Source organism: Neolamprologus multifasciatus, unplaced genomic scaffold (genome assembly GCF_963576455.1).
Source record: "Neolamprologus multifasciatus unplaced genomic scaffold, fNeoMul1.2 chr03_unloc_2, whole genome shotgun sequence".
Classification (NCBI taxonomy): Eukaryota; Metazoa; Chordata; class Actinopteri; order Cichliformes; family Cichlidae; genus Neolamprologus; species Neolamprologus multifasciatus.
In genome coordinates, this window is record NW_028181972.1 from 405,040 (window position 1) to 431,828 (window position 26,789).

Below are 26,789 nucleotides of genomic sequence, written 5' to 3' on the forward strand. Positions count from 1 at the left end.
GCTCGTGACAAACAAAGCCTGTTTTTATTGGTGCAATAACATTAACTCTGTTAATATGTGTTTAATAAAGTCTATAATGCAGCAGCAGAGCAGCCATCAGTTATAATTGCACACAAATACAATATCAGCACATTTACATGATTCAGTCTTTTAATGAGGAAAATAAATGAACGAATTCAGCTTTATTCACACAGTTCATCTAAACACATGTTTACATATTTATGTATATCTTTTCACATGTTAATTGTAAACAGGTTGTGAATTTTATTATAAACAACAGTTTTAGTAACTTTACTCTGATTATTGTTGATCATTTGCCATTAATTGCAGTGTAATGTCCTGATGTCCGTCACAGCTCACTGTCGGACCGCGCTGGACTGGACGGTGCTGGACTCAGATTTTAACCGAGCAGACAAAGCGATGACCTCTGCTCGTCTTACACTCCCTGATTTGCCACTTTGCCCTCCTCCAAACCAGAACACACTTTCTGCTTTCTTTCTTTTTTGGCTGAAGAGGCATTTTTCTCCAGTTGGTGTAGCCGACCGGCTCGCCTCCCGCCCACTCCCAGCGTCCTCGGCCCTCCCTGTCGTTCAGACCTGGCGCAACAGAGAAAACGAGCTCGTTACATTCTGCGTAAAAAATGCACAGAAACGTGGGGGCTTTGGCCCTGGACGAGACGGCAGGTGTGCCACTCCCTGCAAACACAACATACAGATGTGCAGCGTCGGGTTTAGCTCGGTGGGTGAGCAGCTGCATACGTGGATCGCTCAGCCCACTGAACTAAACCAGCATGTCTCTGGACGACTTAAGCAGGAGAACCAGGATAGAAATGTTAGAAAATAATGTTCTAGAAATGCTGTTGTTATTGAATTCACTTTACTAACTTATTTACATATTACGATTATATTTTAAACACATTAGTTACACAGAATTCTTTGCACTGGATACAAAAATGTTTCTTTTAAGGTTTGTTAAACTTAACGAATGTTCCAATCAGATGTTAAGTTACTTTGTGTCCAGTTCACTTTAAACTTTACACATTAAACTAAACTGAAAGTCCATTTTTACACAGTGAGTGATTTTTTATTTATAATGCATTACAAGTGAATGAGGAGCCGACACCAACAACACCGTTACATTTACTCACACATGTAAAAACACGACACGTACCGATCCAGAAAGGCTTCCTTCCACCAAAGTCCCACAGCCAGTCCATGTCAGCTCGAGACACAACACTGGCCAGTGTTCCTTTAAACCTGCCATTAGGAAGGAAAAGAAGCACCTCATGCTCATTGTGTTTGTAATGCATAAAGTGTTTGTGGGAACACAACTGTACCTTTCCCTGCAGGCCCTGTTTGCTTCACTCCATGTCAGCTTGCGTTCAGTACTGAGGGTGTAGCAATAACCACCATGAAAGGTGGAGCCCTGAGGACACATCTGAGCACTCACCATCTGTTTCAACAGGAAAGAGGATTTTAGATCTGCAGCTTTTCACTTTCCACGTGTTATCACAGGTTCATTTGTTCAGTGTTGTGAAGCTGTAGCACCTGATCAGTTGGTGCCCAGGCTTTCCAGGAGACACCGTTGCAGTGAAAGAGCTCGTTGGTAGCTTGGTTAAAATGAAGGAGGCCTCTAAGTCCTGGCACACAGGGTTTGTGGACGGGGTTGCCAGCTGTAGTCTGTGACCCACAAACATTCACACAGATTATAGTGCTGCTCCACAACAATATGCAACATACTTCACAGCGTGTGGAGCAGCAGAAGGTCCAGTGTGCGCACTAGCAGCAGAGCTACCACCGCGTTGCTAGCACATCATGCTACCCTAAAGGTGCACACACCTGAACGACAAGAACGTAAAGTCTACTGTATGTCTGCGTCTGTGACCCAGCATTTTGAGTTTATTTTGGATTTTTGATTTCTTATTATTGGAATAATAATAATAATGTGACCTTGTTGTGTTATTTTTAGTTTGGGGTTCGTTGAGTTTTAATCTATTTAGTTTCTTCTATGTTTCCTTGTTTTCTTTTCCTGTTTGTGCTTGTGTCTCCCTTGTCTCTTCTCATGTGTCTCCAGTCTGTCATGTGTTTCATGTTTGTCAAGCTCGTGGTGTCGTCTCTCCAGGTTTCCTTTTTTATTTTGAAAGTCTTGTGTTTCCATGTTCAGTGTGTTTAGTTTTGCTTCCCGTGTGGTGTCAGGTTTGTGTCAGCTGTGTTTCCCCAGCGTTTCCACTTCCCTCATTACCCTCCTGTGTATTTCACGTCGTCTGTCCATCTCGCTTCATGTTACGTCTCAGGATGTTTCAGGCTACCGCTCATGTTCAGATTACCACACTAAAGTTTTGCATGTTTCATGTTCTCGGTTTGCTTTGCCTTGTTATACGTTCGTGTATTCAGCCTAATAAACGACTCTTTGTGTTACACTTTTGTGTGTGCTTTTAGGTCCAGCGGCTGTAACAACATGTGAGCAGCTGTTCTCCAGCTGAAGTGCTTGGTGGAGATTGAAGTGTGAATTTGCAGCAGCATGAGCAGATTCTTTCCTTTTCTTTTAAACAGATATAAAAGCAAAACAAAATGATTCAGCGTTTCTAAAAGCCGAGCTGATGGAGTTCGAGGGGGAAGAAAACCCGCTGGTACTCACATGTCCCTTCGCCACGCCGGCTTTTTGAGGTTTTAAGATGTTTCTGTGAGGGTGGGACCGATGCTGTGGTGCCCCCCTGCTAACCACCTGGATGTTTGCCTTTCTGCCCTTCCTGGATGGTGAGGTGTCGTCTTCTACTTGCATTTGGATGATGCCATGATACTGAAATTGAAGAAGCAATAGAAGTGAAAACTTTCAGAAGTCTCATTGGTAGGAGTGGGGAGTGCTACCTACTGTGTAAACTGTGTCTGTTCCATTGTGAAAAACTGATGACGGTGCAATCTGAAAGAAAAAGACAGAGCAGCAGTTTACGGAGCATTCCTACCCACGCGCCAAAAAGATTAAACTGCAGCAATTTCACATATAATACATTCAAACAGCAGAGCTTACAGGATGTACTTACTGACTTTGCATTGCCTCTGACTCTGAGTTTCTTTTTGGGGACTCCTGCTCCTGGCCTGGAGGTGCTGTCTCCACGGGTCCAGATGATCGAGTCTGTCCCAAGAGGAAGTTTCTCGAGGTGTATGGATCCATGCTGAGGGTACGTGTTGGACTGAATCTCCTGTCCTCCAAGAACAGGAGCCTCCTGATTCTGGTCTAGCCTGCACTGCCCTGTGGTTTTAGTTGGGGGTAAGATAAGTCTTTCCTCAAATGCCATCATTTGTAACAAAATAATCATTTTTACCTCCTGCTGAGTCTCTGATGGTGAGCGTAGCTTTGTTGATGCTGCCAATGACAGTGCTTTCAGGAGAGACCAGCAGCACTTCAAAAGTCTCGTCAGCCTCCTCGAGGTGATCTTGGATAATCTCAGTTTGCCACCTTCGCTTTGACACTCCTACACACAGTGTTTATATCTGCATTATGCTTTAACACAATCCACAAACTGCGTCACTGTTTTCTCCCTCCAGCACATAAACTGAAATCAGCTGATTGTAGCACAAGTGGAACTAATAAGGGGAACAAACAGGCAGCCAGAGGAACATGAAACTACTGGGAACCGCTTCTCTACGGGCTTTCATTCCCATCTCTGAGGAGGACCCGTTAACACGTCGCACTAAACTGTTGCTGCAATAATAAGAAATTCAGTCGCAACACAATTAGAAGAACGTCATCATCAGGTTGTGTCTGATGGGGAGGTTTGTTCTTTTCTTTGGACGATTAGCGTGACTGATCTTCCACTTCTGTATTTTCAGTTTTCAGTATTTATATTTCTAGTTTTTTACGTTTGTTTAACTGGTTGTTTTCACGTGACTGGATCCAAGCTCGTCTTTAGACTGTGGGTGAAAGACGGCCTCCAGCCACTTATCATCAAACTTCCAGATCCTCACCGAACTTTAATGACTTTCTTTCATTGCCTGGACTCAAACTCTGCTCCATAAACTGGGACTTTTAGCCTGACCCTGCAGACAGACAAACCTTCTGTCTCGACTATCAAACACATACCTGGATCAAACTGGACGAGTGCAGATGGGTTTGTGAGGAAGTCCTTTCCAGCTGTTGCAGTGACCTCATTTACCTAAATAAAGACACAAGTTGCAGAACCACATGTTCATCAATCTGCATACAAGCTAAACGTCCTGTAGCTCAGTTATCACAGATCTCTTTTCACCTCAGTCATATTTATGTAGAGCCAGTTCACAACAACAGTCACCTCATAGTGGAAACTACACGTATAACATATGTCTTAGTTAACCATTGTTAGAATAAGAAAAATCCTAACTACGCCTCAGTTTCAGTAACAAATACAAACCTTGACAGAAATATATGACGATATGGCCAAATTCCCCCGACGAACGATGTCCAGTGAGATCGTTCCCTGCTCCTCACAGGCTGACGTCTCGGTCTGCAGCAGCTCCACCCTGGACCACCTGAACTCGAGTCTGTAAAGAACAAAGTTAATACAGGACGAACTCTACACTGGTTACTTAAAGTATTGTTCTTACAGGTGACGAGGCCCTGTGTTCCCCAGCAGGTCGGACACTGTGAACTCCAGGCTGTCTGAGACAGACTCCGAGTCCAGACTGATGATGTACACAATAGATCTCTTGTTTAGCTCCATCTGCAAGAAGCGCTGTGGCACAAAACCCCCTGCACAAAGTAAGAAGGATAAGGCTACAGGTTTCTGGTTCAAAGCTAAAGTGTAAAGATCGTCCTTACCTGTGGTAATGTTTTCTAGGAAACCAAAGTGTGGTGGACGAACTATGCAGAATATGAGCTCTTCTTCTCTGCTGTTGCTGTCTCGAGCCTTCAGGTCTTGGGATGACAGGAAGATGCCGTATCGGCCATCAGCTAAAGGCTCTGCTTTCCAAAGGGGAAGCACTTTCACAACCTCAGGAGGCGACTTATCCAAAGGCCTGATCTGAAATTACACACAGCTTGATGTTGTACTAGAGATGGCACAGCGTTGTGTTTTGGCTGTGTGGATAAAACAGCTAACCAGTGTTTGTTTGTCTTAGTGCACATGTTTCCAACACAATCATGGCACAACCACAGTATCTGTCACAGCCAAAGCCCAGCCCTTATAACCTACCTGAAATATGAAGAAAACAGGCTCTCTGTGTAACTGCCCATCCAGCAGGAACCCTCGATTAGTGCTGTCTGAGCCCGTGAAGGAGAATCGGTCTATCTGTGACGGCCCCCCGTCGTGTTGATATGCCACCTCCAGCTCCTCTATGTCTCTCTGGGTGAAATTAGAGCCTGTGCTCAGTGGTTCACCAGCTAAAACTAGTCTGCCATACTGTGGAGGCTGTGAAAGGACGAATGTCAGGGTGCTGGGAGGAGTGTCGGGGTCTGACAGCGACAGGTAGTCTGGACCCAGGATAATGGACGATCCCTGGGGCACCGTGAGGACTTTGTTGGAGGACAGAGATGGTAAGATACGATCCACCGTTTCCACCCCGATCTCAAAGCTGCCATTTAGGCTAGTTTTACCGTTGCTCACAATAAACCTGTCAAAAGAAATGCAAAGGATGGGTGTTAGGTGTAATAGGATCAAAGTGATTCATTCTTATTGGCTGGGAGGTTAGCTTTCATCAGACAGTTTAATTCGATTCAGCTCAAATCAATGTAAGATTATTTATATGATACTTAATCACAATAGCAGTTCCCTCAGGGAGCTTTATATTGTAACGTCAAGACCCTACAATAATATAGTGAAAGCAGTGGAAACACCAACAATCATATGACCCCCTATGAGCAAATGCTTTGGCGACAGTAGGAAGGAAAAACTCCCTTTTAACAGGAAGAAACCTCCAACAGAACCAGGTTTAAGGGTGGTGGTGTCCCATGTGCTGTTTGATTCTACACCAGTTTGGGTTATTAGTCTAACAACCAATAACTGAGTGAATCCCACTGTCTCATTAAAAAAAGCTGCAAAGTTAAATACGAAGCATCGTTTGAAAAAGCTTTCCTTGATCTCAGACAGCGTTTCAGACTCACTGGAAAGTTTCTTTGGGCGTGCTGGCTCTGTTATCGTGAACATAAGCCACCAGGTTGGCTGCTATGTCCATCTGGCTGAAGGTAGAAATGATGATGCCAGGATGTTTCATGTACTCTAAGTGTCCATGAGCGGGTGGGCTGGTGATGACGTACAGAAGCTCCTCTGGCTGGTCTGTGCCATCTGTGGCCAGCAGCACATGGGTGGTGAGAACGATACGATCTCCACGGCTGACGTTCACTGGTTTCACAAAGACGACGATGTTTCCTAAAAAGACAAAAGTACACGGTGTGACTTCACTGCAGATGCTTTCTCTCTTCAGACTGAGATTAGGTAGATGTATGCTATGGTTGCATTAGGTATAGTTGCAGGTTTACTAGACGATATGAATGCAGCATCACTTACAATCCCTGCTGTGACCATCACTGAAACCAACCAGCTGATCTACACCAGCAGCAGAGACCACGGTGATGCTTGGCTGCAAGATGAACAGCAACAAGGAGCAGTGTCCTCCATGGAGACTACAGGCCATCAACTAAGGTGAAGGGAGCACGGAGGGACGCTAGCCAACTACCGGCTAAAAGGTGTGATGAAGAAAGGGGTGCCTAAGAAGCACAGCAAGCTGCCGGCATCGAGACATTGAAAACTGCCATTTGAAGAGGTATAGCAGAGAGATAGAAGGCAGGAGAATAAACCAGCTACACTCCAAGGAAACATCCATCCACGGTATAACCTCAGGCAGGGGAGGAAGATGAGAACACCAAGCCTGGAGACAGAGCAATACCGGAAGAGCAAATAGGAGAAGACACAACAGCAATGCTGAGTGGCTAATGGATCTAATAGCAGACGACAGCAACCTTCCTATGCAGGGTCCCGTAACCATCACCGTGGCAGACATCCTATTGGCCGATAACCTGCCTCAGCACCACGTGGAAGCTCCTGTCAGGCCTCATAGCGGCTAAGATGAACAGGCACATGGGTCAATACATGAGTACGGCGCAGAAAGGGGCTGAGGAGTGAAACCCCTGTTACTGGTAGACAGAGCAGCCTGACCAACCTGTGCACTGCTGATTTGACTGTAAGAAAGTCTGTGACTCACAGCTGGATCCTGGGATCCCAAAGCTCTACAAGATCAACAGGAGCCTCAGAGGCTTCATCAGGAACTCAGTGGGAATGTGAAACCATCAAGTGTTGTTCCAGGGAGAAGCTCTGTCCCCATTATCAACACCTACGCCCGTGACCACACACCCTGCTGGGATAATAAGCTGGCCAAAGGAGGAGATGCTGACATATAGACTGTCACAGGTCATTTCGACCCAGTGTTTTCAGATCTTTGTGATTTTTTGTAGCACGTCGAGTTCATTTGTGATTTATTTCTATGGTTCCTGGGTTTTGCTCCCTTGGCCCTCGTGTTTCTCTGTGCCCCCTCTGCTCTGTGTTTAGTCTTCTCTGCCCGGGTTCCCTCTCTGTAAAGTCTGTGTTTCTGTAAAGTCTGTGTCTCCGCATGTGTGAGTTTCCTGTTTTATTCTGAAGGTCTCTGTCTCATGTGAGTGTCCTCAGCCCTACGTCTGTCTCGTCAGCCCTGATTTCTCCCAGGTGTGTTCCCCTCCTGTCTCCCATCCCATGATTACTCCTGTGAGTATTTAAGCCCTGTGTTCTCCCTGCTGTCTACCTTCATGTGCCTTTGTCCACCTTCCTTGTGTTCAGGTTTGCTGTTTACTTTCCCCAGTATACATTATCTTTAGTTATGTTTCACCTTGTGTTTTATTTTACAATAAACCTCCTTCGCATCTCAGTGGGTGCCTGCTCTTGGGTCCTCATTTATTTCCTCCACACGGCTCACCGTGTTAGCCGTGACAAAGATCAGGAAGCTCCTGACCCTGCATGGAGGGTTTCACCCCAAGTCAGCACCCTGAGGCTGTACGCTAAGCCGAGGACTGGTGAGTGTCAGCATCACGGTCCAGGATGAGACAACAAACATCCACGAGTACATCAGTAAGATGGCCCCAACTGACAGCATGCTCAGTGAATACCTCAGGCAGCAGAAACCCAAGAATGAGGAGGAACCATGATGGAAGGACAGGCCCCTGCACGGTATGTACCACCGGCAGATAGAGGAGGGGGCTGATATCCAGAAATCCTACCAGTGGCTGGATTTCTGCTATTTTAAAACATTTGTTATTTGTTCAAAATGATTCAGTCTCTCAGATCTTTCCAGTAGTCAGTAGATTCTCTGACTCTTATATCCCACATCAGTGTTTTAAAATATTACAGCTGTTATGACTTCTGCTTACTGACGCTGAGCAGGATGAACGTTCGTCATTGATCAGGAACCTACACAAGTTAAACGAAGCTGCGATACCTTTGTCTAGGTCTTTGATGGAGATCTGGAAGTGCTGTGAGGGTGACTGATTCTCTCCATCCAGCAAATGGAAGACAAAGAAATCCTGACTTTGAGCAGCCCGGCGGCCGGTGTTTACATAACGTAGAAGGTTCATGTCGACCATTTCTTGGGTGCAGTTCTTCCCAGCAGCCAGTGTGACCCAGCCCTGATTTTCCTGAGATCAGATGAGACATAGTCAGGAACACAGCAGCTCCCTCCTTGGTAAGGGAGTAATGGTCGATCGCCCTTAAGTCTTAAGACACAGATGTAAAGAAACAACATGGACTTAAAGGAAAAGAATAAAAGTGCAAAAGCAGCTGTTAAATTAAAACGTGCTGCACGTGGACGGTGCTGTACATCAGAGGCTCTCGATGTTCAAGTTGCTTCAGACTTATTATGTAAAAATGTAACATTTAATCTCTTCTTCCACCAAACAAACTGATATATTGTATATATAATAAAATGATACTGCACTAACTTTAAGCTGAAGCAGTCCTTGGGTTGGAACACTTTCAAAAATGTACATGAGCTCTGAAGGAGGGGTATCACGGTCCTGTGCGAACAGTGACGCGCTGGATATCAGTCTGCTTTCAGCTGGCTCCACGTCCAGTCCGGCGTTCCTGAAGGACACAAGCTCGGTACAACGTTCACTTTTTTCACAATCGATCTGCACCGACTTTAAACGGGGAAATGTTGGCCCTACCTGATAAGATGGGGCTTCTCGTCGTTCACCTGCAGCACTTTAACCGTCACCTGTTTCAGGACGTGGTGCCGTCCGTCAGTCAGCTGGATGGTGAAGCTATCCTCCACGCTCTCAGAGTCGTCGTGCACGTACGCCACACCCACAGCTGTTGGACACATTGTTTTAACTCAGTGAAAGATGTTCATTTATTTCAATTATTCATTTTTAATCAGATGTGCACATTAGTGGGTTTTGTATTCGGTAACATGAGAGTTTATTTAAATATCTTTCACGTAGTTTTAACGTTTGTTCTGATTTAAAGGTTCCAGATTTTCAAGTCTTGGATCTTTTTGTAACTTGGCCAATATTAATATTCCTATTTACTCTCCACTCATCGCTGCATCAAACTAATAAAACTATTATTGTTTGTTTGCACAACAGAAAGACAACATGTTGATGTGCAGCTGGTTAGATGTCGCTTGTTTGGATCATCTGTAGTAATTTTAAACATTTATAAACTATTTCAGTCATAACTGAAGCTTTAACATGTAAAAAATACCATTTATAAGATCCTCCATAGTAAAGGCAACCACAGGAAGCTGATGCTGGGCCTCTCGTTTCTCTCGCTCTCCGCTGCTGTGGGCGATGATGCTGCCGTGTCGAGGGGGTGTGGCCACGCTAAAGAGCAACATGTTCTTGGGGATGTCCAGATCCGTCGCATGCAAGACAGACGAGTCGAGCCGCTTCATTTGTCCTTCTTGTACCTTTACATAAACGGACGTAATGACCATGTTCAACGAACAGTCATGAGTATTATGATCAATAAGAGTTGATAAAAACGTACCGTGATGTTGTGAGCCACCAGCTCTGGCACTTCATCATTTGTGGGGTTTATAATGATGTAGAAAGAGACGTGGGCGGAGCTGTGTTTGCCGTCTGATACACAGAGCATCAGGTGGTCGGCTGTTGGCTCCACCCCCTGATGTCTGGACTGCACATAGTTGACATGACCCTCAGTGATGTCTTTGTATGAAAAAGAAGCTGAGAGAACGAGGTTGAAATAAACATCAAACAGTCCTCGTTGAGTCTGTGGTCACACGCAGCGAGACGCTCACCTGTGCTCACTCCTGTGTTGCTTTTCTCAAATCCAGGACTGGGGAGGACATTTTCAATGTAGCCAAACTGAGGGGGGGAGGTCAGGCTGATGACCAGCTCGTCCAGCACCGTGTCCACGTCGGAGGCTTTCAGGTGAGCCACAGTAATCGGGGCCGTCCCACCTTCATTCACTTTGAAGATGTCTGCTACAAACAAGCAAACAGGGCGTCGATATCAACAAAGTTCATTTTGCTTTTTCCTGAGTGACTAAAGGTGAGACGCTCACGTGTTTCTAGCGTAGGTGGTTGGCTGTCAACAGGAAACACGGTGATGTGCAGGTCGTACACGGGTAGAGTGTGCCTCAGGTGAGCGGTGCTGCTGGTCCTGACAGGACTCCCTCCACTGCAGCATAAAGCCAGCGTCTCCGCCTCTCCGTCAGAAATGACAAAGGTGACGGTGTCATGGCGAGGAGCAAGTCCAATCTCTACTTCTGAAACCACAAACGTAATAAGAACCTTTAGAGAAGCAGCTGCGTCTCTGTCACACCTCAGTAATATTTATATCATGTGAGCTGATGAATTTGACAGCTTGGTGAGAGACCACAGACGGGAATCAGTCGAGGGTGACGCAGGATTTTCTGTTTCCACGGAGACTCTTTGGATTATTCTTTGTTAGTGATAGTTTCTGGTTTCCTGTTCTGCGTCCACGTCTCAGTCTGCATGCTTCCTGTTTATTGTAATAGCCCCCGATGTGAGCAGACCTGGGGATGCCACCCAGAGTTTTTACATTGTTCATGTTGATTTTGATGTTATTGATCTTTTCTAGTCTTTTGGTTTCTGCTTTCTGCTGTATCCCCTTGTCAAGTCTGCATCTCCGTTATGTTTCCTGTTTTACTTTCTGTGTCTCAGGTTATTGCATCAGGTTTTGCTTCCCCTGTCTCGTTTGCACTGATTTGCTGTGTATTTAAGCCCTGTGTGTTCCTCTGTGTTGTGATGTCCACACTGTGTGTTCTGCCTGCTTAGTTTGTTTGTATTCTCAGTTTTGCCACTTTGAGCCGTGTCTGTCTTTGCCGTAAAGAATACAAAGAACTGGATTTAATACTAGCACTAAATGTAAGTTTACTTTCCGCCTCCCTGTCTGCACGTCGGGTCCTCCTCACCACCATCATCTACATAATATCCTTCTGAGAAAGGAAAAAGTCTCTTTCAGTTTAACTTTTTTGTGATTTCTGCCTCTTTGGAGGCCACATGAAACATCATTGTTGTAGCAGGTAGCTCACATAGGTCAAAAGACACAGACAGGGAAGATAAACTAACAGTCTGGGTCTCAGGAGGATGTCGTCAAAAGATTTTGAAAATCTGAAGAAGTTTGTGATCCAAAGACGAGACCAAAAATCAGCTCTGATCAATGCTGAAACAAACATGACAAAGAAGAGCTTTGGACCGTCCTCAATATGAGAACAACAAGAATTCAGCACCGAGTCTCCAGACGTGCATCAACTGCTGCTACAAGGAAAGATTCATTTCTTTCATTGAATTAAATACATTTCTCATATTTTCAATGTGTTTAATATATTTGAAATAAATGTGTTTGTCTGATTTACAAATGATTGCAATATTTTATTATACAGCTTTTGTTGGGGCTTTCCACCATTATGACAGTGCTTGAGAGGCAGGTGACTCGGATGACACTAGACGATGTGCGCTCTACTGAAATCGATTTCCAGACTGTGAGTACCGATGCTGACAGGCACATCCTGAGGCTACATGTTTGTTACCCATGACTGTGGTTTCTAAAAGGAGCAGAATGAGACGAGGTCATATCACAGAAAACGTTGATGTTACCAAGCGTTCAATGAGAGAAACTGGTCTTAAAATATGTTTCTAAGACCATCAGTCACATAAAATTCCTGATGTTACTGTTACCATCCACCCAACAGCATCAGCCATCACACTAACGACTCTTTCTCTGTTTGCACCTGTGTGTTTATATGTGACGATCCCTGCAGTGATGTCTGCCTGGATGAAGCGGTCCACCACTGCACCTTCTCTCAGCACCACACCGTGATGCGGCTGCTGCACAATTAGGAAGGACAGGCTGCTGTTGTCGCTGTCTCTATCAGTGGCGTAGATGTACTCTGTGGTGAGGACTACTTCCTGCCCCTCTGCACAGCTCAGACCTGCTTTCAAACCTGCGCCGACTACTGGGACCTCATCATTGATGGGCTTCACCTGGGAATGGACAAAGAGGGTGAAGCAAGTGCAAATTCTCTGTTTTGTGTTGGATGTTGGGCATTTCTGTAATTACCATCACTTGCAAGACAAACATGACTGAGCTGGTCCCGTCTGTTGCAGTGAATTCAATGTTGTCCTGTGTGGTTTCTGAGCTGTCATGGCTGTACCTATGTGACAGATAAACACAGATATGACTTGGAATGTGTCATCTTAACATGGAATCAGATGTTTAAAGAAATCACCTACAGAGAGACTGAAGAGGACGGAGACTGAGGAAGAACAACAGTAAAAACAGAAGCGAGCGAGAGTGAAGACAGTTTAAGATCCTAAAAATGAACCAATGAGTCAACAGCAAGTACAAATACTGCTATTATACAATATTGATTGTGTTTGTTGAGGAAATGATGGAACTTTTCATTACTCATGCAGAGTCCTGAGCACCAGCACCTTAAAATGACAACTTGTGCTCACAGAGGCTCCTGTTGTCACTATCCAGCAGCAGCTACACCAGGTTACTTTAGATGCTTCTATGGTAGCAAGATAAGATTGGAAACTCCAGACACTGGGATGCTGCATGGATGCTCCACTAAGACAAGCACATGACTGCATGATCCTGAGAAAGGAATAAACTGTTTCTGCAAAAGCTGGCAGTGCAAATGCAAAAGGTGATTGGCTGTATAAGAAGATGTGTAAGATCCAGAACGCAGTGTAGGAAGACGTAATCATTCCTATACATGCAAGAGACATGCAAAGCATTTTAAATCGTCAGCGGCAAACAGAACTAAGATCCAGGACGTCTGACCGAACGTTGTGCCTTTGCAGATCTTGCAGAGTGAAGCTTTGTCCTGGTTTCATCAGGAGGCCACTGAGATGCAGAGCCCCATGCTGGGGTTCCCTCTGCAGCTCCACCCGCAGAGCTTCTTCTGAAGAGTCTTCATCCGACAGCAGCAAGTGTTCAGGGCCAAGCCTGCACTCCCCTCCCTCATCTACGGTCAGGGGCTTGGAAACAACCTGACGGAGAATGTAATCACGTTTATTTTATGCATTCACATTGCTGCATGTGATAAAAGATACCAATGTGATGATTTTCTTTTCCACCTGTGGCGGCTGGTTGTCCACCGGCTCTACGGTGATGTTAAAGCAGATCCCAGTGACTGTTTTACCTCGATGGTTGGTTACAGAGAGAACAAACTGGATTTGCTGGGGGTACGGGCCGATGTCCATGACTGGAGGCATGTAGGCTACTTTCATGAAGTTTACTGCATGCTGCAAACAGGAAGGAACCAGAGGTTTGAGCCAGACCACATATGTGCTTACAACAGCTTCCTGACTAAGAAATAAAGATTTACCTGAGTGAAGACCCTCAGCATTGGCGCGTTGGCGTCTTTGGTAAATTTGGGTATGCTGTCGACCAGAAACAGCCTCCCCGCGTCCGGATTGCTGCTCAGTAAGACGACAACACAAAGACAGCAAACATTCAGACCGAACATTTCCCCACAGCAGGTTTGTGAAGCTGAGGCGACTCACCTGTGGGGACGAGAGTAAAAAGGTGGAGTCGTCACAGTAAAAGTGAGCTCTCTGTCAGCTGACTGCGGGTCTACAAAGTGGAGCTGCTGCCGTGTGATGTGGACCACGTCCGTTTCTTTGAGCGCAAGACTCCGACTGGAACCTGGAACCTCTTTAGGAGGTTTGTCGGGAACCGGCTCCACGTGCACCATCACCACCTCCAAACAAACAAGCAAATAGACAACAAAGAATCTGACGAGATAGGTTATATATGCACCCTATGTGCTGCCAGTTCAGGTTGTGTGTGGCACTCTGGGCTGTGTTCGTGGACATCATGTGAAATCAAAGACAAAGGGAAGAGTTTCAGCTTCTTTTTTCATGAACTTTACAAGGAAACGAGATTTCACTGTGTTCACCTGTTTAGCCAAGAGCCATTTAAACACGTCTCCATAGATGTGAAGCTCTCTGCTGCTACATTTAGAGGTTAGCTTAAGAATGAGGAGTATTTAGTATTTGGGGAATATAGATAAATGTGACTGAGCTGTGTCAGAGCATCCTGGTGCTTCGCTCAATAGTACATCCTCATCCAAACTAAATTACAGTATCTTTACGGTGAGACGGTGCTACACACCTGAGCCTCTGATAGGTTGGGTGGGTCATGGAAATCAGACAGTACCACCTCAAACCAATCATCGGACACCTCATGTCCGAGATGACGATAGTAAACCTTTGACTGAGACAGGTCCTTCTGCAAAAAGTGGCTGACAGGGTAACCTGGATTAAAACCAGTACGTATGATACGACGTGGTTAGAACACAAAGAGACGCTCGGTACGATACAAGTACAAAAACATGATTAATTTTCCGACCTGTTTTCCCTGGTCTGGGAATTTTCATAACCTCTCCTGACTGAGGGGGGCGGGTAATGTTAAAGAGGATGTAGTCATCACTGGAGTCCATGTCCGAGGCCTGAAGGATGGAGCCTCGCAGCAGAGCTGTGTGGCCCTCAGGGACCTCCAGCAGCATGTTGGTGATAAGAAAAGGAGGCGTGTCATCTTTGGGGAGGATCTTGATGGGGAACTTGTGTCGGGTCTGATGAGGACCGTCAGTGATGCGAAAGATTATGAAGTCTTTGGTGGAGTCACTGTCGTCATGGTGATAGCAGACCACTCCCCCTTTTATGTCATTGACAGTAAACATGAAGCCCTTTCCACCTGGAATCATATCAAACAATTACAGTCAAACAGATGTAGATACAGGCAGCATCCGAACCAAGACGCCAGTGCAAACTGTGCACGGGACTGAGATCCCACCGTGGGGGTCAAAACACTGGGTGGGTGATAACACCGTTCCCACAGACGGCTCCAGACAGTCTAAGCAAGAAATGCAACAATGTTTCCATAATTTCATTTTGTTCAACAAAATGGACAAAAAGATGACATCAAACAATTTTTGAACACCAACTTTCTCCGGCTTAAGTGATGGAGGAGCTCAAAGAAAATGTGAACAGGTCTCTCATTTAGTTTCAGCTGAGACTACACAATGACACCATTCGTTTATTAGCACTGCAACACTTTCTGTCATGGAAATAAGTCTGCTGTTTCTGCTCATCTGCAGAGGAATGGTTTATTTGAAGAGTTTCAGTCAGGTTTCAGAGCTCATCACAGAAACAGCTTTAGTGAAGATTACAAATAGGGATGCAACGATACCAATTTTTTCAAACCGATACGATACTGATACTTGGATCTGAGTACTTGCCGATACAGAGTACAAAAAACGATACTTCTACCACACACACACACACTGTATCACTGAACTATTGGCACTGTCTCGAGTTTTCAGAATAATAAATAAACACTTCTGTTTATTTTACTTCTTTAGTTTTACTTCTTACTTCTTTAGTTTAGTTACTTTAGTTTACTTCTGACTATTTATTATATTTCATATCGCAGCTCGAGTATGCTGAGAAGACGGTGCAATCCTATGCTTTCCACGACCGGCATTGGCTGGTCATCCAGAGCAATAAAATGAGTCAGAGCCTCTGTTATTTTAACTGCTCGTGGATTTTCTCTTGACATTTTTCTTCACTTTTCCAAATCCTGAGTTAAATTGGGCTGTTCCACACTGCTGACATTTTGTTTAGCCTAGCTACAGCAGCCTCCAGTTTCTCTTTTTTATCTGGAGCTGCCAGTCTCACTCGCCTAACCCTGTGCCTGTTTAGTGCGGGATGTCCCCCTAGTGGCCAATCTAAAAAACTACAACAGAAATGACAAGCCACCCTCTGATTAATGAAATAAGTTGGTATCGGTTCATGGTATCGGTTAACTTTTACGAGTATGAGTACACACACATTTTACAGTATCGGCCCCGATACCCGATACCAGTATCGGTATCGGTGCATCCCTAGTTACAAATGATCTTCTTATGGCCTCTGACAGTGGACTCATCTCTGTGCTTGTCCTGCTAGACCTCAGTGCAGCATTCAATACTGTCGACCATTGTTAGGTTTTGTATTGTTGATTGTCATTTATGCTTAGAAATATTTAACCATATATGCTTAGAGGTGTATAATTAATTGTGTAGTGGTAGGATGTGTGATCTTTAGCAGGCTGCAAAGGCTTGGTGTGCAGAGTGTCCAGAGTGTCCAGAGTGTTCTGGAATGCACACCTACATCCTGGGAGCATGGGAAGAGGTCGTACCTTGTTTTATTGTTTTATGGTAGGATAAACGTGGCTATATCTGTTTTAGGCTAAGTGCCTTTTGTTTAGATGGTTTAGGGAAGTCATTCATGGGGTCACACTCTGTTCCCCCCCCCCCCCCCCCCCCCCCCCACACACACACACACACACACACATACACACAGGCAAGGTACTCTTTGTTTGTATGTAGACGTCGTATGTTAATGAACCTATGCATATTCATGTAACCTCAATAAAAGAGCAGTGTTACGGGGGAGCGGACGAGAGCAACTGGGGTCAACCAAAGGAACGGCGTTTTTCCGGTTCTGTCCCGTGCACGAGAAACATGAAGAACTTTGCCTACTCGTGTCTTGTTTGGCTGTGTAGTAAATTGTCCTTAACGTTCCAGCGAATAGGTTCAAGCTACAAACCTATCAACCATAATATCCTATTAGAGCGATTAGAACATGCTGTAGGTATTACAGGTACTGCACTGCAGTGGTTTTTTCACAATCTGTGTTAATACAAATCTCTGTATTTAATGGTTAGTTATTATTAATCTCTGGCTCTCTTCCACAGCGTGTCTTTGTCTTCCTCACCTCAGCCCCAACCCGTCACTGCAGATGGCCCCGCCCCTCCCTGAGCCTGGTTCTTCCTGTTTTTCCCTCCCACTGGTACCAAAACGTTTGTTCATGGGGATCATCTGATTGAGTTTTCTCTGTTTTCTAACTATTATTGTAGGGTCTTTACCTTACAGTGTAAAGCTCCTTGAGGTGACTGTTGCTGTGATTTGGTGCCATATAAATAAATTGTGTTAGCACCTCTGACTGTTAGCCGTCCATGCTGCAGGCCGTCCACAGCTATGACACGAACGGCATCCAGGTTGTCGTTGTCCACAATCTGAAGCTGTTCCCACGTTATTGGACGAGACTGACCCTCCAACAGGCTGAGACCTACAAACCAAAGTGTTAATGATTAAAATGTAACTGGTCATTCTGGAGGACAGCAGCACCAAAGATGGAAAGATGAAATGTTTAGGGTCAAATTGCCAGCAGGAAACTGACAAACACACACAGCTGGACACCAAAACAATAACCTGACAGTCTGTATTTTTAGTTATAACCAACCAGAATGCTCAGGTCATGTGACAGTGATGTCGTACCCATGTTCCACGACACCCTGGGAGCGTTTGTATCTGCAGTCCTTACAGACATGTGGACAGTAAGTGGTGGGCTCTTCTCAAAATAAAAGTCATGAACTTCAAACTCCACCTGTAATTAAACAGAAGTTTTGCACACCAGGACACAAAGACATAATGCATGAAAGAAGAACAGCAAAGCTGGATGTGCTGACCTCGTAATTCCTGCGTTGGTTATGAGAGAAGTTAGCAGGCTGATATCCAATGAGCATGTCATTGAGGTCAAGCCACGTGAAGGAGGAGACTGGGCGAGTGTGGTCAGACAGATGCGTGAGGAAGCCGTCCTGAGGAGGTGTCGTGACGTTAAACACTAAAAGCTGTTTGGGAGTTTCTTCGTCGTCAGCATCCAGCGTAGCAGTGGAGAGCGGAGTAAGGATGAACTGGTCGACTTCCAGAACAAACGTGGACATGTAGGCTGGTGTGGGAGGCTGGTTGGGCGTTGCACCAGTGATCTGCACTGGGATCCAGGCCTGTTCAGACTTAAAACACACCAGGAGAAGAATTTTGCATCAAATGTGTAATTCATGGAAACTTAAAGTGAAGCACATATAAAGTGTATATTACCTGATATATGCTGCCACTCCTGGTGTCCTTCAGATCCAGTCTGACTGCAATGTAATCCACATGTGGAGACGGAGGGTCTGTATGCTGATAGCGCAGCCCCATCAACAGGAAGTCCTCACAGGAAACTTTGGTGAGCTTCACCAGCTTCAGACCCTTCAGGCAGTCTTCAGATCGACACGTTGCTCTGGCTTTGTTGTCTGCATGATGACACGACACGTAACCATGACCGAACCATAACATCACCATCTGGACTTTGGTTATATTCAGTGTGACACCTCAAGTGACTGCCATGCCAAAGGTAAATATAATGAAAATACTGTTATTGAGTGACGGTGCTCCAAATTGGTACATTTAAATGACTTTGCATTTACATAATTCAGTGTGTTCAACATTCTGTGAGCTCCAGTCACACCAACATCTGATCAGGTCATCCTGGAGTCCAGGTCAATGTTCATTTCATGTTTTAGATGTATTCACAAGAACATGAAGGCTGGGCGTCCATGAAATGCCTCGTGCACTGCTAGCTGCTCTCAGTGAAGCATTAAAATGACTTTTCCTCGTTATTTTATTTTGATTTTAACATCTAATATTCAACCAGTGTCATGGATTACCCAGCTGCTGACGCAAATGGATGAAAGTCTCCGGCTCATCCCCTCTCCTGGTGGCTTTCTCTGGTTCCCCTGTGACCAGCTGCCCGTGGGTTGGCAGATGGGTGTCGTGACTATTCAGATGGATGCTACAATCCAAGCTTGACCTGCTTTCATAGTGGAAGGACACCACATTTCCATCCACAGCATTCGAGAGGCTGTAGAACTCGGGAACCTCCAGGGATTTTGGCCCCAACCTGATGATGGTGCACTCAGGTTCCATGATTTCTACATGGATGGCAAAGACCTCCATGTATGTCTCTGTCTCTGTGAATCTGATGTCAAAGGAAAATAGACCTTCACAGATAAATAACAAACTGTGTCCCAGTAAAGAGTCTTGTAAAAAGGAAATGTGTTTCTTCATGTGTGAAATATACAGCCTCTTTAAAAACCTGCATGAAGGACGTAAGCAGATGTTTACCTGTACAGGCGAAGCTTGACAGTGTCTTCTGTCAACAGTGGGCAGCCGTTGTGGACGTACTTTACTTCATCAGCCAGATAATCACAATCGAACACCTGTGAGGTGAAAATCACACAACGAGTCAAAGCCATCGTCACCGAACAAACATGTTTCATCATACAGCTCAAGTTGTTCACAGTAAGTTCATTTGCAGCATTTTTGGTTCTTTTCAGAAATGTTTCCTGGGTGCTGCTTAGGCTCAACTTTACACTATTCAATAAAGGTAAAAGAGTATATCTCTATGACCTATGACCTGACCTATAACTGGACATTTGCAGTGTAAGAAAACCTTTTCAAAATGGCCACACTGAGCGGTTGGAGGTGAATCTTTGTCAACAGCAGAGATCATCTGCCTCTGGTAGTCTGAACAACACCTGAATAACATCAAAACACTGTCCATTCAGTTTTTTCTGTTCTATACTTTGGCAACCAGGAAAGATTTATTTTTCAATAGGAACAATATGGCAATGCTATATTATTATTGTTAATTTATTTACTTTATTTTAAATTGTTACAAATTGGACAGAGAATCACAGAGAAAGGGAGGAAGAGAAACAGAGGGGACAGTAAGAGAAAATCTGTTGGATCACCTGTTAAAAGAAGAACAAAGAAAACAAACAAGAGAACAACACAGAGATGTGAGCAACAACCTGCACGGGTGTAAGTAACAGTAAATACTAAATATTGAATGTTATTGAGCAGCACGCAACACAGACAGCGCACGATATGCTTTAAGGCAGCAGCCAAGGAAGATAAAGTCTGTGTGTGTGAGCTTGAGTTCAAAAGGTTTCTCCATGTAACATCTGCTAGAGGGTGTGGGAAGCCGTGGCCCCGCCCCCCAGAGCATGACGCAGATATGGAGGAGACCCGGGCCCAGACATCCAAAGGCCCCCCAGAGTGTGAAAGCCCAAGGAGGACCACTGGAGAGGCTACTGCGCCACCTTCCTGGAAGGAGCTGAGGACAGATGTGGGGTCGCCCAGCAGCCACGGAGGAGAAGCCACAGCGGGCAGCGGTGACGAGCCCCCAGGCTCTGTCGGCAGAGTCGTGCCAGAGCGGACCGAGCCCATCCATCCATTTTTTGCTGCGTATCAGGGGCCAGGCTATGGAGGAAGAAGGACGCTGAGTATTGTGATCTCCCTTACAGTTGAAGCACACTTTCACTCAGCCTTCTTAAAGATGGGAAGCACCACCCCTCACTCCTCCTTTTGACAGCTCCTTTCACCTCTGGTGTCTTCGATTAGCTCAACAGACACCAGCAGGCAGTTGCGTCACAGCGTTGTGGGGATCCCGCTCCATTTGGAATCAGCGTTCCCAGCCTCCTTTGAAATGCTGTAGCAACTCTGCCTGAGCTGGAAATTGATGCCTCTGAACAAAGACTCCCAGAGACCCTGACTGTGTTAGGGCCTGTCCCACCCCCACCACCCCACCACCCCATCACCAGTGATCAGTTTGATCAGCTGACAGCTCACCTCCTCTGCCTCAGTTTCCAAAACATGCCAGACAAACCAGATTCTGTCCTTCAAGCTCCCACCTGGATCCAGCCTGAGGCCTAGATACCTCTGTCCCAGACTGGGTAAACTGGTCCCATGGTTGTTTTGTCACTGGGCTTTTATAAGACTATGTTAAATTAGTTTATAATTAATGATTAAATGATTATCAATTTGTAATCATTATTATTGGGAATGCCAGCATAGTGAGTGAGAAGCAATTAAAAGAAATACTAATGGATCAAATTCACTTTTGACGTGAAATACTACAACTGGGTGTTCACTGGTCAATAAGAAGTTTAGTGTGAAACATGGCGTCCAATAACAGCTTTGCTTTTATTACCTGAGGCACCAGTTTTCCCACTCGCTGAGTTATGGGCTCATTCACCACCACCTCCAACTTGCACGAATCCTTCTGACGGGGAATGTGGAACTGCAAGTCCTCCACATGAAGGTAGGCCGATTGGCCTCGTTTCACTTTTAACCCCTTGTTGACTTTTACAAGGGATCCATGCAATGCACAGGTTATCTCAACCAAAAGCAGAGGAAGGCACATCCAGGCCAGGAGTCGAACAGCTGAACCCATTGCTGTCAGTCACAAGCCAACGTCTGGAGGATCCTTCAGGCCTGCAGCAAACAAGAGCACGATCACCTTCAGGAAAACGCTTCAGTTCAACTCTTCAGCCAATGAAAGGATCCCTGCTAGACTTTACTCTGGCTGCACGCTGATTCAGCTTCCTGGCTTTGAGCTTGTGCCAGGCGGGAGGATGAGTCAGGAACTGCAAAGGAAGCGAAAACATTTCAGTTCAAAGCATTTCATACACGAAGAGTGTCAGTATGACCCCTGACCTCTGTGGCACCATCAGACTGTAGGTGGGATGGTAATGGGAAATAAAGTGAACAGGATATGATGACACTCATGATGCTGTGAACATATAATGGCTAGCTAGTCACCAAAAATATTTGCAGAGTCTCCAATGAGTTGCTTCAAGCCAGTTTGATTCCCATCAGCCACTGATGATGGAAACGTTTGCCTTTATGGCGCAGTGTGTCATCAGTGCTGTTCCTGGGGACTCTGGTCCCAGACGCCTCCAGAGCATCAAGCTCTCTCAGTGAGGATCTTTCTGATGGTCATCCACCCCATGAGGCCAGATGTTCCCAGGAGCTCCAGACCAAGAGTGATTAATGGTTCTTCTATATTTTGTCTGCTTCTGAATGACTGCACCAATAGTTGTCACCTTTCCAACAAGATCTACAACCCTGACATCCTTTGACCAGTCTTTGGTCAGGTCCATGGTGGTGGAGAGGCTGGGGGAAAACACCATCAGGTGTGCTTTCTCCAGCTGCTGGGTGGAGATCAGGAGCATCTGTAATGGAGCCAATCACAGCCTGCAAATCATTGGAACTTTTATATGACGTGTTTTTGGATTTGTGGGTGATGTTCTTGCTCTCTCCATTAAGATTAAAGATGCAAATGAGTGAAAACGATTGAAAACATGAAGCTGATATAAACTTACACTATTGGGTCTAAATGAACATGTCAAACCAAACAAGCAGCTCCAAATGAAACAGGTGTCCACACAGTGTAGCTGATGTTGTTGTTGTAATAGAAGCTCTCATCTTGGACATGTTTCAGTATGAATGTTACTGTCACACCTTTGTAGCTCCATCAGTGGCACCAGAAACAAAGAGCATGAAGCTGGAATAAACTGGTGCTTTCTGAAACCAGCGACACAAAGCTGTTTGTGGTTTTGGTAATTATAAGTGAGGGAACAGCAACGAGACAGCTCCAGACATGTTTGGGACACATACGCCTGCTCCTGCCAAACTTCTTTAGGACAGCTCCAGTGGAAAAGGCTTCATTAACCCAACTGCTAAATAGATTCCTACAGGATGCTTTAAACGTTTTCACATGCTGCCCAGTTCAGCTCACACAGACTCGTGTCTGGAGCTGTTACAGTGATCAATACAGCTTAGTCCTGTCTGACTGTAGATCAGGCTGAGGATGCAGATCAGAGCTGCTCAGTGTCTGAAAGCTGATCTCAACCCTCCACATTCTTTCAGTTCCTCAGGTAGGACAGCTGTCCCAGACCTCACACACTAAGCACCTTATAATCACCCTCTGTAGCAGGGAACATGCTGCAGCTTGTCCCGCATGTGTGGGAGCTGTGTGGAAACACTGGATTTCCACTGGTCAGAGCTTTTTCTGATTGTTCATCCTCAACCTCTCGATGTAGTACTACACATTTAAGAGAAAAAGCTCCCCAAAGTGCGCTGGTCCAGATAAAAATGAAACATTTCTTTTTAAAAAGCGTGTGAGGTTACAGTGTGTGCTTTAACCAGGTAGAAAGATGAGGTGACAGCACAAAGCTGTACTTTCTGTCCTCCTGTGTAAATACTCTCCATGTACAGTCAGGATAGATTTCCAATGATGCCATAAATGCCGATCAGATGTATAACAACACACAGCAGTTGAGTAAATGATGGTCCTTTATTCTGAAACTTCAGTGAAACCCAAGTATCCTCCTGAGCCTGCCGGAGGGTTCTTCCTGTTTAAAGGGAGTTTTTCCTTCCCACTGTCGCCAAAGTGCTGCTCATAGGCAGTGTTGGGGAGTAACGGAATACATGTACCGCCGTTACGTATTTAAAATACAAAATATGAGTAACTGTATTCCGTTACAGTTACCGTTTAAAAAGGTGGTATTTAGAATACAGTTACTTTGTTGAAATAAATGGATTACACGGCGGTACTTCCCTGTTTCATATTGTCGCGGGTCAGGACTGTTTGGGTTTTGTTTGACAGTAGTTCCAGGCGGCAGCGTTATGGTTGCCATGGTTACAGGGTGACGCTCTCGCTCTGCGTGTTTCCTGGGTGAGAGAGGCCTTTTTGTTGTTGTGCTAAGCTAATAGGCAGAATGCTACAGGTATAGCTCTAAAGAATGTAGCATCATGGGCAGTGTAGTCCGTGCTGCAGGGAGAATGGACTGCCATACACGTTATGTGTCTGTGAGCGAGGGAGGGAGAAAAAGGAAAAGTACGAGCTGTCATCGAGCAGAAACGGGAGCTGGAAGCATGTAAATATAATAATAACCACTGCAGCCAAGAAGAGAGCCTGACGAGCCCAGTTGTAAGTAAGCTATTAAGACTCGACTGTACACCGTGTTCGTGTTTTCCTCCGAAACAATAAGTTCCGTTGGAGCAGCCTTTCAACGCCTCTCTCTGTCTCTGCTAGCAAAGTTGACCCAGACAACAAAGTAAAGCTAGTTTTCGGCTACGAGCCGACACAGAACCCACCGTATTAGCCAGAGGTCCCTTTACTACGGTTCGGAGCCGCGGACCTTCAGTAACAGTAATAAATCACAGCAATAGTACATTCATGTAGTTGTAAACAGCATGATAATATATTAAGTAATTCAAAGTATTCAGAATACGTTACTCTCATTGAGTAACGTAACGGAATACGTTACAGAATACATTTTGGGGCATGTAATCTGTAATGGAATACATTTTAAAAGTAACCTTCCCAACACTGTTCATAGGGGGTCACATGATTGTTGGGTTTTCTCTGTATGTATTATTGGAGGGTCTACTGTACAATATAACTGTGTAAATAAAGTTAAATTGATTGTTATTACAGATCCAGTGCACCCCTCTGTCATTCCTGGTTGTCGGTCAGAGATCTTCTCTCTGTGTGGTTTTAGTCACCACACTGATGTGATGAATTCCTCTTATAACAGTTTATAATGTGGTGCACACAATAACTATTGATGAGCTTCACAAACTGACTGACATGCTTTGAGTTTTCATTTAGTTTGAACAATGCTTTGCAGAATATATAACAGCTGTTGTTCAGAACTTTTGTTTATTTTTAAAAGATGTATTTGTTGGCTGCAGTCGTGTGATCAGACTTCCTCAGACACAGCTCAGTTCAAAGGTGCTGGAGTGGAAAAATGCTGCTGGGCCCAAAATGTTTTTCAAAACTACGACAGCCGCTACAAGATGTGTTTGCATGTCAAGTACACAGCTGTAAATATGCAGCACACACCTGTACCTGCAGACAGACACTGTGTGTTAGCCTGGGGTAGCTAATGGAGCGTGATGACAGCAGTTTGCTCTGTGTGGATGGACAGAGTCTGGACACGGACCTTATCCAACACCTTTGGACAGCCAGAGTTTATCACCCAGTATCAGTGTTGTGGATGAGATGGAGCGGACACACAAAGGCAGGTCAGATAACTGTCCAGGACTACACGGCACTGCATGATGCTGATGTTTGCTGTGTCGAGTCCTCTCACAGAGCTGGATGTCTCTGTGCCTGATGTGCATCAGTGTGGAGGCAGGAGTCCTGGGAAAGGTCCCAATGTTATGCTGCCTGCAGCACTTTGGGTTGATCCTCTTCCTGTTTTGGCTCTTGTGTTACAGTCCTTACACAATATATCAGCGAGACATGTTCTGTCTGCTGTCCACTCCTGAACCACAGGCTGTGGTGATCCTGTGGGATGCTGGTGGGGACACACAACCAGCTGACATGTGGCGCGTCTCCAATAAGGTCATAAAATGTTCTTAAGGTCAAACAGCATTTCATAATCCTTCCCTTAAATAAGATGAAGCCGTCCCTCGTTTCTTTTCCAAGCCCAGCACACAACGCTGATGTGCTTCATTCATTCGTCTCCTCATCGACATAATGACGGGACCTTCAGCCGCCAGCGCTTTTTAAAGCCACGCTGTTGAAATCACAGGCTGCTAACATTTCACTGCCATTGAGTAGAGTACAGCAAAATGTCCAAGAGACTGCATATAAGTGAAGGAAGAAAGAGGAGCTCAGAGTGATAAATCTGTGCACAGCTGAACATCATACAGGACAGAACACGAGCATGTTTTGTTGTCTGAAGCTCATCATCCTCTTTAAATGCACAGTTAGTAATAATTACAAGTTTTAACAGGTTTTATATGGAGCACATATCCTGCTGTATTCAAGCTCAGTGCAGTCCTCAGATTTAAGATGAATGTCAGCACAATAACACAATAACATGCACACATGAAGACAGATGTATGAAAATCAAGCTAAAAAACACACAAGAACAAAAAGACGTGCAAGAAAACAACACAAGGTCCTCCAACAAAGATCACCACTTAAACATGTTCTTACCTGAACAGCTGCCACTTCCTTCCTTCTCCTTTCAACTGCCTCATTGAAAGAATCTGGCTCCTTTCTGGGTAACAAACTCCGCCCCCGAGAGACAAGTAGAGACGCCTTCCTCCTCTTACAGCCACTGTGGGTTCAGTAACCAGAGTGGAAACACTCTGACACACTCTACAGTGTGTAGTAGTTTGTAATTACTGAACAAACGCACAGATTAAAGGCTTCACAGGCCACTAATGTAAAGAAGTGCCTCTGGGGTAAATATGACCTGGATAGTAGCTGCTGCTTACCTGCAGGGGGCAGCACCATGTTCCAGTTGTATTATATCATACATGCAAAGCCACACTTTTAAGCTTAAATTTCAAAACTTACATTTTAACTACTGTTTTTTAATCAATTTTAAATCATGCTTTTTATTTGTTTTTGATTTTAATGTCTCTGTAAAGCACTTTGATTCACCTTGTTGTTGAATTGTGCTACATAAATAAACTTGCCTTAGTAATAAACTCTCTTCTAAAGCAGCCACATATTCATAAAGATGCTTTCATTGCATGTATTTCTGCATAAATGTATCAAGACTGAGGTATTAATGACTGGTCACATGGCCATGGTTTCCAGTGGTTGGTTGTTCAGAGCGGA

General features: G+C 45.0%; 1 protein-coding gene across 2 annotated transcripts; it reads right to left on the bottom strand.

The window, feature by feature from the left end:
* Window positions 1-2: 2 nt before the first annotated feature.
* Window positions 3-26,783, bottom strand: frem1a (Fras1 related extracellular matrix 1a). 2 transcript variants are annotated; one of them, XM_085153174.1, is made up of 37 exons: window positions 26,157-26,783; window positions 21,351-21,786; window positions 19,481-19,575; window positions 19,024-19,334; window positions 18,413-18,609; window positions 18,004-18,327; window positions 17,813-17,921; window positions 17,472-17,603; window positions 14,842-15,186; window positions 14,605-14,747; window positions 13,995-14,191; window positions 13,817-13,907; window positions 13,566-13,733; window positions 13,270-13,478; window positions 12,541-12,634; window positions 12,212-12,464; window positions 10,520-10,723; window positions 10,254-10,439; window positions 9,983-10,179; window positions 9,698-9,902; window positions 9,160-9,304; window positions 8,935-9,076; window positions 8,436-8,631; window positions 6,076-6,340; window positions 5,168-5,585; window positions 4,795-4,996; window positions 4,581-4,725; window positions 4,388-4,517; window positions 4,081-4,153; window positions 3,323-3,472; window positions 3,041-3,249; window positions 2,872-2,919; window positions 2,638-2,799; window positions 1,548-1,679; window positions 1,337-1,452; window positions 1,171-1,256; window positions 3-596 (listed from the first exon to the last, which is right to left on the bottom strand). In XM_085153174.1, the coding sequence occupies exons 2-37, from the start codon at window positions 21,591-21,593 to the stop codon at window positions 394-396; spliced, it is 6,525 nt and encodes a 2,174-aa protein (XP_085009300.1). In that variant the 5' UTR covers window positions 21,594-21,786; window positions 26,157-26,783; the 3' UTR covers window positions 3-393. The 2 variants fall into 2 exon arrangements, with proteins under 2 accessions (XP_085009300.1, XP_085009301.1); XM_085153175.1 differs by lacking the exon at window positions 26,157-26,783 and having other exon boundaries at window positions 10,254-10,436; window positions 21,351-24,035.
* Window positions 26,784-26,789: the final 6 nt, after the last annotated feature.

Coding starts and splice junctions, on each gene's coding strand:
- frem1a (XM_085153174.1), bottom strand. CDS start 21,593: ATGGGTTCAGCTGTTCGACTCCTGGCCTGGATGTGCCTTCCTCTGCTT. Junction 9,903..9,982: donor TGGTGGCTCACAACATCACG/GTACGTTTTTAT, acceptor GTTTATGTAAAG/GTACAAGAAGGACAAATGAA. Junction 4,997..5,167: donor CTGTTTTCTTCATATTTCAG/GTAGGTTATAAG, acceptor GTGTAATTTCAG/ATCAGGCCTTTGGATAAGTC.